The sequence below is a fragment of the Lathamus discolor genome, chromosome 4, assembly GCF_037157495.1.
Source record: "Lathamus discolor isolate bLatDis1 chromosome 4, bLatDis1.hap1, whole genome shotgun sequence".
NCBI classification, from domain to species: Eukaryota; Metazoa; Chordata; class Aves; order Psittaciformes; family Psittacidae; genus Lathamus; species Lathamus discolor.
Window position 1 is genome coordinate 39,076,650 of NC_088887.1, and position 11,573 is coordinate 39,088,222.

General features: G+C 51.0%; 1 protein-coding gene and 1 long non-coding RNA gene across 2 annotated transcripts; both read right to left on the bottom strand.

Annotated features, from left to right (window-relative positions):
* Positions 1-2,014: 2,014 nt before the first annotated feature.
* LOC136012630 (uncharacterized) lies at positions 2,015-7,537 on the bottom strand. The gene is made up of 3 exons (XR_010611863.1): positions 7,025-7,537; positions 3,141-3,215; positions 2,015-2,967 (listed from the first exon to the last, which is right to left on the bottom strand). It is a non-coding gene; the product is annotated as an uncharacterized LOC136012630 (long non-coding RNA).
* A 912-nt stretch (positions 7,538-8,449) lies between these two features.
* Positions 8,450-10,536, bottom strand: MID1IP1 (MID1 interacting protein 1). Its single transcript, XM_065677180.1, has 2 exons — positions 10,089-10,536; positions 8,450-9,694 (listed from the first exon to the last, which is right to left on the bottom strand). The coding sequence occupies exon 2, from the start codon at positions 9,533-9,535 to the stop codon at positions 9,038-9,040; it is 498 nt and encodes a 165-aa protein (XP_065533252.1). The 5' UTR covers positions 9,536-9,694; positions 10,089-10,536; the 3' UTR covers positions 8,450-9,037.
* Between the last annotated feature and the right edge of the window lie 1,037 nt (positions 10,537-11,573).

Genomic DNA, 11,573 nt, shown 5'->3' on the forward strand with positions numbered 1-11,573 from the left:
ATGGCGTACTTGGCAGCACTGTTCTGTAACACACTCCAGGTGCTCTTCGGGAAGCTATTCACAGTGGCCTCCCCTTGCTGGGAAGCCGCCTGGCATCTGTACTCCAAAGGAGAAGAATACCTTGCTCTTAAAGACCACGTGGAAGCATCTCCTCTTGGTGATGGCCACCACAAGGGGATGAAGGTATCCAAGCACTGGAGGTTCGAGCTGCAGCCAGCCCTGTCTTCCCAGTGCTTGCACCAAGTGGTTCATGCCACCTCGCTGAGTCCCACTCCCAGCAGCACAGGCAGATGGCACGGGGAGCGTAGGGACTGCAGGCTCTGGCGCGAGAAGCACGGCACAGAATCATAGAAACAGCTAGGTCAGAAAAGACCTTTAAGATCGTCAAGTCCAACCTTTGCCCCAGGACTAAACCATGTCACTAAGGGCCTCATCTACACAGTTTGTGAGCACTTCCAGAGATGGTGATTCTACCACTTCCCTGGGCAGCCTGTTCCAATGCTTAACAACCCTTCTGGTGAAGAAATTTTTCCTAATATCCAATCTAACACTCCCCCGGTGCAGCTTGAGGCTGTTAACTCTTGCCCTATCACTTGTTACTTGGGAAAAGAGACCAGCCACTTCCTCACTCCATCCTCCTTTCAGGTAGTTATAGAGAGCAAAAAGGTCCCCCTTGAGCCTTCTCCACACTAAAGAACTCGAGTTCCATTGCCTGTTCCTCATAGGACTCCAGACCCTTCACCAGCTTTGTGCCCTTCTCTGGACCCACTCCAGCACCTCAATATCTCTCTTGCAGTGAGGGGCCCAGAACTAAGCACAGTATCTGAGGTGCAGCCTCACCAGTACAGGGGGATGCTCACTGCCCTGGTCCTGCTGGCTGCACTATTGCTGATACAGCCCAGGATGCCATTGGCCTTCTTGGCTTCCTGCGCACAAGCTGGCTCATGTTCAGTGGTGTTGATCAGCACCCCCAGCTCCTTTTCCACCAAGTAGGTTTCCAGACACTCTTCCCCAGGCCTGTAGCATTGCAGAGGGCTGTTATGGCCCAAGTGTGAGACCTGGCACTTTGCCTTACTGAGCATCATTCCATTGGCCACAGCCCATCGATCCAGCCTGTCCAGATCCCTCTGCAGAGCCTTCCTATCCTTTGGCAGATCAACACTCCCAGCCAACTTGGTGTCTTCCGCAAATTTACTGAGGGTGCACTCAATCCCCTCATCAAGCCAGTGCCTGCGAATGAGGTGACACACCAATCAGTGCATGTTGCTGTGCCCAAGCTCTGCTTGGGATCTCGGCCCCAGCAGCCGCCGGTTTCAGTGATACTCAAACTCATCAGCATGCCACTCTCTTTTGAAGATGGGACTCAGATGACGCTTTCACAACCCACTTAATCCGATCTACATGAAAGCATCTGCTAAGTGGGGAGCTCCCAGTCTGCCTCCTGGCAGTGTGCTCCCAAGCCTTCCTCCACACAGACCCTGCAGCCTATACAGCTACACCTTCTGCAGAATGAGGGAATTAGTACAGCTGAAAGCTTTTTTCCTCTGTTAATTTTCAGCTGGAGCAGCTCCCGGGTCTGGTAACTCCATTGCTGCACGAGCACTGGTGCCAGCACAATGTAAACAGGGAGTCCACAGGGCCAGGGGTGGGGGTCAGCGGAGAGGATGGGACCAGCCCTCTTGGTGCTGTGAACAGGGTGCCCAGAGAAGCTGTGGATGTCCCACCCCTGGCAGTGTTCAAGGCCAGGCTGGAAGGGGCTTTGAGCAACCTGGTCTAGTGTGAGGTGTCCCTGCCTGTGGCAGGGGGTTGTAACTGGGTAAGTTTTGAGGTCCCTTCCAACTGGAACCATTCTGTGATGCTATGAAATGGCCACCTCCAGGTTTTAAAATGCATAGCCCTTTGAAAATGGTGCATGTGTTCTTAGCTGGGTTTTAAAAATCAAACTTATATGTCTGCATTCACCTAAATGAAGAATTGTTTTAGTCTTTGCTAAATCCTGTACTGACAATATCAGTCAAAGCTGAAACACACTGTTTTATTGAAACCAGATTTCTCAACTTCTTTAAATGAGGCATTTTTTGCATTACCCTGAATTTTACATTACTTGAATACAAAAGTCAGCATCATAAATGCAAAGGCCATGATCTGCCAGCTCCCTTGCTTTTCCTTGTTGCTATACAGGCTCACTACAGGGTGTATTTTCCTCTCAGTGTGAGTGTGACGCTACAATTAATACTAATAGCAATTATTAGGGCACATCAAAAGATGAGCATAGCACACATTAGCAACAGAAACCAGCCTTCTGCATTGTTGACTCTGCTTTCAGCATAGCTATTTAGGCACTCTGATATTTCACAAAGTATGGATTGGTGATTGCCATCAATATGAAACAATTTTGAAAAAGCAGTGCCTCTGCATGAAAAATAACAGATTAATAAAAGAAGCCAGGTTTAATTACATGATTCAAACAAGGATTTATCATGAAATCACCTAATACTCTGCTATTACCAATTACAGTTCAGTTCAAAACTGAGACTCAACTGGGTGGGGAAATGAGCTTGGTTTCAGGAAGGAAAAGTCTCAGAAAGATGGGACAGAGAAAATGGAAAGACACAGGGACAAGTCTGTACCAGAAACGGCCTTCGGGGAATAAAGAAAAGTACATAAGAAGAAGGTGATGGACAGCACACGTGGGAAAGCAAGAAGTAGGTGTCTTGAGACATCCTATTACCTGCTGCTGGGTACTCGGATAAGAACATCTGTCCATAGATAGACTTCATACTTTGAGCTAAAAGACAAAGAGTCTTTTGTCTTAAAGAAAGGCTGTGCCACTGTCCTCGTGTGGGCTCTTCACAGCTGCAGGAGCAGGTTCCTCTGTAGCTGTTCACTTGGTAACTGCGTTGAGTTGGTGGTGGCTTTGTTGGCTTCTACCTTTGGTGCTCTATATGAGCAAGTTTGTAACTAGCCCTGCAAAAAAGCCAAATTCCGCTGTACCTGTCAGTGTACTCTAACTAGTTAGCGCATGCCTGCTCAGCTCTTCAGTTAACAGCATATATCAGGCTCAAGAAGTATGTGCCATGAGAAGTACATGCATTCCCATTTCAAAATAGTCTGATAATAAGAATAAAATGCAAACTAACTTGTCCAGTGTCCTCCATCCCAGCCGAAACCAGGACATCCAGAGTGCAGGAAGTTCTGTAGGTTGCTTAATCTGCCTGAAAACAGAAGAAAACCAGATTTCAGTTCCAGACTTCCAGGGGAGGATGCTCATTCCCCTCTTTGTGATGACAGGTCTGGGGAAGCCATTTCAAATGTAAGGTGAAATATAATATCGCAGAAGCACAGATATTAAACCTTGGAAAACGGCTTTTGTTGAGGTACGTCTAATTGAGACCTTGTGTTTCCTTGGATCTGCATTTAGACCGCCTACCTGCAAGAGAAACGAAGGGAGAAGAATTTTACACTGAAATACTTGTGAACTATTTCTTTGTATGCAAAAAAAAAAAGAAAGATCATTCTTGGATTCCAGTGAAATCTCCTCCAAGTGTGGTATAAGTGAAACCAGCTGACCGGTCAGGCTTCCTACAGACCCATAAAAAAGCGGGAAGGGTGTAGTCTATCCAACATATCTAATCTTCACACTGAAAGAGCGTCCATCCGTGCAACATCTGCTTGTTGGCAGATGACTGCTGACTCGGCAAGTCTTTAATCTGTCAACTCCCAGGTGTTTTGATAAACCATGAAAGCTGTTAACTTAGACCTCAAATAAATCTTTTGTGCCCTGAGTGTGGTGGAAAGCTTTTGTGTATGGGCACCAGCCCTCTGGCTCAGGGGGGGTGAAAGGATGCTCCACCATTTCCCTTTCTTTGCACACATGGAAAAACCACGTTGGTTATTGACTTTCTCCCTCTCCACCACAGCACAATCAGGAGGAAATCCCCGAAGAAAAGCTTCACCTTGCATCTTCTCCCCGCTCTAGCATATAAGTCAATGGCCAAACAGCAATCCCACAGCAAGAGGATTGCCATGCTGCTGCGATATACCCTGAATCACAGCTTTAGGCACTCTGCCCATCTTCTCAGTTCAAAAGCAGATGAAAAGGGAGATGCACTTGAAAAGGCTCAGCTAGTCTTAAGGGGTGTGTCTGTGCCTATGGGTCATCAACCCTGTTTGTAACCGAAAGTTGATAACAGGCTTGAACAAAATGAAAGAATTATATCAGAATCAGATGTATGTAGATAAACATGATAAAAAGATACAATGCTTTAATTGACGCTATGACAAACCTTACAAACATTATAAGGCAAGCTCATCCACTGTTTTGTGATTTAATCCAGAGGCACCTATTTTCTCTCTAAACTTTCCAAGCTTTTTCTGTGACAACTCTTCCAGAACGAAATTCAAGAACACAAAAATTAGAAGGTGTTTTCCTCATCCTATGACTCCAGGTCAAATAAGCATGAGTGTGTCTGAACAGAGAAGGAATATTGCTTTTTATAAAGCGTGTCAACTCTGGTAGTTGGCTACCAACAAAAAGATACACAATTACTGCACTCCTGTGTGCAAATTTCCTTTTGGAAAGCAGTTTGTAACTTAAAACTGATTTTGACCCAAACTTGTCATGCAAGTCTGTGGTCTGGAAGGAAAATTATTTTGCAACATTTAGAACCAATGCATCAGGTATTTCTGCTTGTTTAGCAGTGACAATAACAAATAAGAGAAAAATACACGCGAAGCTGGAACTGCTTTTGCAACGCTCCCCTTGCTTGCAGTCCCGTCAGATTTTATGGCAGGTTATAACCCATCATACTCCTCTTTTTCCCGTGTGTATTATCACCTGAGATCGTTGAGCTCGTTGGAAGGTACTACCTAGCACACTGTTAGCTAGATATAAATAATAAAAATAAAAAGATATAATGTTTAAAGATATAAATCAGAAAAAGCAGTATTTCCAGACATTCTCTCCACATACACCCCCCCCCCCCCCCCCCCCCCAGTGCTTCTGTGAAGTAAGTCTGTGTGAGAAAATCACTGCAGACTTTTCCACAGAACCCACAGACATGAAGAGAAGATTACTAGATTACTATCCCTTTCCTTTTTCCTCTCCTGGCAGAACAGGGTGCAGAGCTTAACTCCATAGTAATGACATCCTAATGTAACCTTCCATCTGGCACTGACAGTAAGTGCATCTTTCAGCAAAGCCAATCTACTGATGACTCATGTGTCTCAGTGCAAGAGCCGGGGGGGGGGGGGGGGGGGGGGGGGCAGGGAAATAAACCACAAAACACAGATATTTTGATATGTTTTAAACCTTCTGCAAGAAAAAACTTTCAGAGGGAAAGTAGGAAGTTGGCAGCCTAGCCTGACTCAGACTTACTTGCTGCTTTCCACCAAGCACTGACCATGCTGTGCCCTTTGTAGCAGCAGAAGGGGTTTGTATGCTGAGGAGGCAAAGGAGAAACACAACCCATCCAGCACATGGGACTGCACCCAGTGGGTGTCAAGATACTGATTTCAGACTTTTAATCTGCTTCTGGGCAGAAGTGGATATGGCAGCCAACTTCTGGAGGGTAATGGAGAAAACCTTATAGTGCCAGAGGCAGATGGGATTCCTGAAATGCATACATAATCCAGCAGAGACCTGCCATCCATCCAGATCAAAGCAGGCTTTGAAAGGCTTTCTTCCCACAGAACTCACAGTCACCCCCAGTGTCCTTATTTTTATACATATATATATCTATATATACACACATACAGCCAGGCCTTGAGACAAAAGCTTGGCTGTTCCCCCTGCTGCTCTCCTTTTGTATACACAAAAATAAAAGAGTTGACGCATAAAGTGTAATGACATGCACTGGGCACTTTTATATATTAACTGATGCATCTCATGAGCAACGTCCTTAAGCCTCCTTGGCTGTAATATACCTTTTTGTTGTAATCAATCTGTAAGTGCAAACTGTTCTGAATCTCATTACTTACTACTCTTCTAATGTCTTACTGTCTATTGAGTCTATTTTATTTAGGTGAGCTACAAATGACAACTGTTTCTCACAGTGTATGTATGTATTTCTCCATTTTGTACATGGTTATGGTAGTTTGGCAATTTGTCTTTTTGTTCATTCATGCCTTGGAAATAAGACCACTTACCGAAGTGTTTGACATCATAAAGATGCTTTTTCTTTAGACTGATGTCATTTGTTATTACCACTTACAAGTGTCAGAATCACTGTCCCAGAGCAGACTAAAGGTTTGCTGAACTCTGTGCCCAATCAGGAGCACTTAAAATGATTCAGTCCTTCAAAAGAAAACATAACTCTTAATAATAAACCTAATTGCATTATGGGAATTTTTCCTATTTCAGCACCTAACATACAAAATCAGTGCATGAAGACTCTGCAATCTCATCCTTGCTTGCTGCAACATAAGGAACTAGCATTTATTTAATTGCCACTTTTAGGCTAAGTTGTTTTTCCACATCCTTTGCATGGGAAATACATTCCTGTATTTATTGGTTGTTTTCCCCCTCCCTCCCTGGCATCAAGATCTCATTCCTGTTCCCAAGAGCCTCAGTCCTCCTCCTTGACCTTGAAAAGGGGGAATTCTAAAGCTTCTCCCAGGTGGGAGGTGGCTGTGTCTCTTTTCTGCTCCTGCGAGTCTCAGCTCTTTTTGCTATGGCTGAACTGGGATTACCCAGACTGCACGAGCCATGCGGCTGGGCCCCCACATGGGAGCCATGCGCAGTTCAGCAGCAGCACATTAGTAACTCAGGCAAGGCAAACCCTTGAGTCACGGTATCACCCTACCTCCTCTGTTACCCACAGCTTTACTTGTAAGGAAATTACACCTTTGCTGCCAAATAACGCTAAACTTATCTCTTGTTTTTAAGATGAAACAATAATGGATGCATCGTTCATGGCAATACTGCACTAATGTAATACTCTTTTTCTGATGTTACTCAATACCCTAAACCAGCACCACATTGTCTCTCGTGCAATATTTAAACCAGCATTGTTTAAATCCATACCAGGAAGTAACTGCGAGTTCAACAGGATCGCTGGTGAAACTGTGTTAGCTGCTTTCCTCTGAGGTTTTACCAGCACTGCCGAGTAGAGTCTGTAATGCAGTTTCCAGAGGGCTGAGCGCAAGGCAGAAGGGATCCATGCAGCAGAACATGTCCTCTCTTTCTTTCCTTTCGGAGCGCAAAACTTTACCGTTCACCATAAAACACCGCATCTTTCGCATTAGACTACGGCAAGACTGGTGAGCGGACATGTTAGGAAACCAGGGTAATCCCCTCCTTGTTCCTGACTTTTTCCTGGCATCTTCCCAGGAGGGGAGGGGTAAGGGAGTTAACAACATTACGAAGAGAACAGGCATCTCCAAGCTAAAAATCTTCCAGCCTTACAAACTTCTTTACCTTAGAAGGCAAAACCCTCCAAAAATCCACACTTTTAAACATACATAGAGGCTGACTAACTACACAAACCTCTGCCAATTAGTACCATGACTGGAGAGCTTATGCTTTACTACAATGTTGTAACAGTTAGGCTGAAAAGCAAATTAACCAAAATATCCTTAAAGCTGAAAGAATAATTCTTCCATTTTTAAAAGGAAAAAGACACCAAAAAAAAAAAAAAAACACAAAACCCAAAAAACCCCTCAACAAACCGAAACAACCAAACAAGCCCTAAATTTGATGGCAATACAAAGTGAAATTTCAGTATGTCTACAAACTTGGCAATTCAATGCCCAAGAAGAAAACATCATATGTTATAGAAGGCCATATATATTTATTAAATGGTTATGCTCTGTGATATGCACACATTCTGTTGTCATCAGCAAGTACACTTTTAGTATTTCAACATGACAGAAACACCCAATTTTGAGGCATATTACTTCAGCAAATGAAAAAGAAAAAAAAAAGCAGAGAAAAAGAACTGAATACAATTTGGGTAATATAAACCCAATTAATCTCTAGTATCCAAGGAGGATTATAGAGGAAAGACATTCAAGAGGTGGGGGAGACAAGTATCCCAGACCTATTCGGAAGGACATAAAAGACCTCCCCACAGTACATTAAGATACTTCCCCAAAAAAGCAAGAGTCATTCCTTGGCTTTGCTCCAACCTCCATGAATCGCCGCCTGCAGAGTAACCATACTTGATCTTCTCAGATTTTGTTAAAGGGGCACTGACCTTCATGCCAGCATTAATGCAGAGCAACCGGACTGTCCAGCTGGGAACAGCTTACCAGAACTCAGGCCGTGTATGGTGCAGCTCCTATGGTCATTCATCCATTTTAGATATGTGGAGTTACCACCACTATATAATCGCTCCCTTTGGGAAACAGCAACAAAAAAAAGCCACAAAACCCGCTCTCTTGCACATACACAGATTTCTGTGTCTAGTAAGGCAGCTCTGGAAGTTAGTTCAGAAAAAGAAGAGAAGAATTCCAGACGTTAAAAATATCATTTAATGAAACAAACATAAATCATACCAAAAAGTTTAAGTCACTTTCAGTTAATACATTTGCATTTATTTTAGAATATACTCTACATCTGAGTAAAAAAGTATTAAATAAGCTCCAGCACATGTACAACCGTGTGACCCGCCATCCATCCCGCCACAGAGGGATGCTCCTCAGCCCACTTGGTTCCCTCCCGGATAGCAGAAGCAATTTTATGCCAGTTTTGTCATATTCATCGGCTTGCATTCGAGCCTCCTATCCGCCAGCTACGCCACTGCCTCGTACATGTACGGGTGCGGCCTCCCCTCCCGGAGAGGAGCGGCACCCACTCGCCCCAGACCATACAATAAAAAACAAGGACGTGGGGGGGTAATTAATAAACTAGTACTGATTAATTTGCATCTCTCTCTCTGGCTTGTGCGTTGGTAGAAAACCGGCTGCAGTCCTGGGAAGCGTCAGCCCCGGGGCACCGCCCGCCACCGCGCCGGCAGCAGCAGCAGCAGCGGCGCCGGGGAGCGACGTACCGGTGCCGGTGGTCCGGTGGCCGCCTTCCCCCGCTCCCCGCCGGCACTCACTGCCCCCAGCTGCTGAAGCCGATCTCCTGCTTGTATCTGTTGGTGAGGACGTTGGCCTTGCGGGTGAGCTTGGAGAGGACCGAGTGGAGTCCGCTGAGGTGGTAGTGGAACTGCTGCTCCAGGTCCTCCTCCCCCTCGCCCTCCTCGGCGGGCCCGCCGCCGCCCAGCTTGTCCTTCTTGCGGGCCGCCTCCTCGCCGGCCGGCGGCTGCACCACGCCCCACTCGATGTCGTTGCGGATGGATTTGAGCAGCATGTAATGGCTGTACATGTCCCTGCGGGAGAAATAGGCGCCGGGGTCTCCGGTGGGCAGGGCGGCCTCCCGCTGCGGGCAGACGGCGCCCGCCGCGTCCAACTCCTCCAGCAGCAGCGGCACGTCGCGCAGCAGGCTGGGCACCATCACGGTCTGGTCCATGTTGTTGACGGCGCCGATGAAGCGGTTCATGGCGTTGAAGAGGGAGTACTTCTGGCTGTACGAGTCGCAAATCTGCATCATGCCGGTGGTCGAGCCGGAGGACGAGCGAGACGAGGCGAGGCCAGGCCAGGCAGCTCGGACCGCGGGGCTCCTCCAGCGGCGACCTCCCTCTCGCTACCGGCACCGGCCGCCCTCCTCTGCTGGCTAGGGCTGGCTCGGCGGCTGCTGGCGAGCACAGATCTGCTGGGAGGCAACAGGCGCCAGGGTTAGGGGCTGCTTTTCCTCCCTTCTTCCCTCCCTCTCCCGGCCCGTCTCCTCCCGCCAGTGCCCTCTCCGCCTCCCTCCTCGGCCCCCTCTCCGTTTCCAGGCTTCCCCTCCCCGTCCCTTATCCTCGCCCTCCCAAACCCCGTCAGCCTCCCGGTGCGCCCGGTGCAGCCCGGGCTTTCCCCGTGCGGAAAGAGTGAAAACGCAAAAGCCACCGCCAAATCCACAGCTCCTGCGGAGCCACGCGTGCCCCGTGCTGGGGCCGGCCAAGGGGAAAGCACACCGGCACCACGCCGGTACCCAGGAACTCGAGCGGGCCCCGAGCGAAGAAGCACCGACGGGAAAAGGGAAACGGTGCGGGAGCACCCACCGTGATCCGGAGCCGCTCTCGGCCACGCCGTCAGTTCGCCGCCGCCCGTGGCTGCGCTCCCATCCCCAGCGCCGTATTTATAGCGCCCATCTTAAAACAAGGTGTTCCCCAGTGCCACCCCCCGCGCAGCCACCACAGATAAAGGCGGCGGCCGCGCCGTCTCCGCCCCTCGCCCCGCAGCGGGGGAGGGAGGGGGCCGGGACTGGCCGTGCTGGCGGCACACCGGTACACAACCCAGCCCGTATCAGTGCTCCCAGCCGGCAGCCTGCTCCGCGGGCGGGTCTGGTGCTCGCGGTGGGCGCCGGGGGGAGCCGGGCTCCCGTTCCCGTGCTGCGGCGGCAGCGCCCCGTCCCCACCACAAGAGCGGGGCCCGGTGACCCCCTCACTGCGGGGCGCCGGCACCGACAAACGCTCCATCACCGCCCCGGCTCCCCCCGCCCCCGTTACCCCCTCCGCGGCCGGGCGGGAGGCGGGGCCGGGCCGGGCCGGGCGGGCGGGAGGCAGGGAGCGGAGTGATTGACAGGGCAGGCGGCGGGGACACGCGGGCCCCGCGTGCTGCGCGCGTTCGCGCAGGCCGCCCATTGGCTGCGGGGCGCACGGCGAGCGTGACGGCCGCGCCGCCCACAGTCCCCGCCGCGCGTGCACCCGGCGGCAGCTGGGAGAGAACCGGCGGGGAGGGTGCCGGGTGCGTGCTGCTGCTCGGCCGGCAGCACACCGAGCGGCGGCGGCAGCTCCCCCGCGGCCCTCCCGGGCCGGGCCGGGCCGGGCCGGGCCAGCCTTCCCCGGGCGGCCTTTGTGTGCGGGCCCGGCCCGCGGAGGGTCGCCCGGCAGCGGCCGCCGGGCGGTCGGCATCACCCCACAGCCTCACCTCCGGGCCCAGCCAATCGGCGGGCCGGGCTCCCCCGCCCCCTGCCAATCAGCGAGCTCGGGCAGCCGCCAATCGGAAAGAAGAAGCCGCTTCCCACGCAGCGCAGCCCGCCGGCTCGCGCGGCCCTGGTAACAGGCGAGCTGGCGGGGAGAGCTGCCGTGGGTCACGTGGGGCTGAACGGCTGGGGGGGCGCGGGGGGGGTGTGAGCCCGTTGCCGTGGCAACGGATCAACCAACAGGCGGAGGCGGGTGGCCGGGGCTTGCGCGGTGCCGGGGGAGGCCGCGGCCTCCAGGGCGCTGGGCGGCGCCTGGCCGCGGGGTTAGCGCCGGCCTGGGCGGATAGGCGAAGCCTGCCCGGCATATCGAATAAAGCCGGCTCCGCCTGCGCTTCCCCAGTGCGTGCCCGCGGTTCGGCATGCCGTCCCGCCCGGGCTGGCTGGCGGTGCGCTCCCGGCCGGCTGCTTCAGCCTCCCGGGGCCAGACCGCAGCCCGGAGGGAGGAGTAGGCCTGCTCCCTCAGCACTGGGGTGCAAACCGGCGGCGTGAGCCAGGGGATTTCGGCCGGGCGCCCTCCGTGAGCAGCTCGGGGGCTGCCAATGCTTGTGGTGAAGCAGTAGCA

Bases quoted from the DNA above. Each gene is read 5' to 3' on its own strand.
- MID1IP1 (XM_065677180.1), bottom strand. From the start codon at position 9,535: ATGATGCAGATTTGCGACTCGTACAGCCAGAAGTACTCCCTCTTCAAC.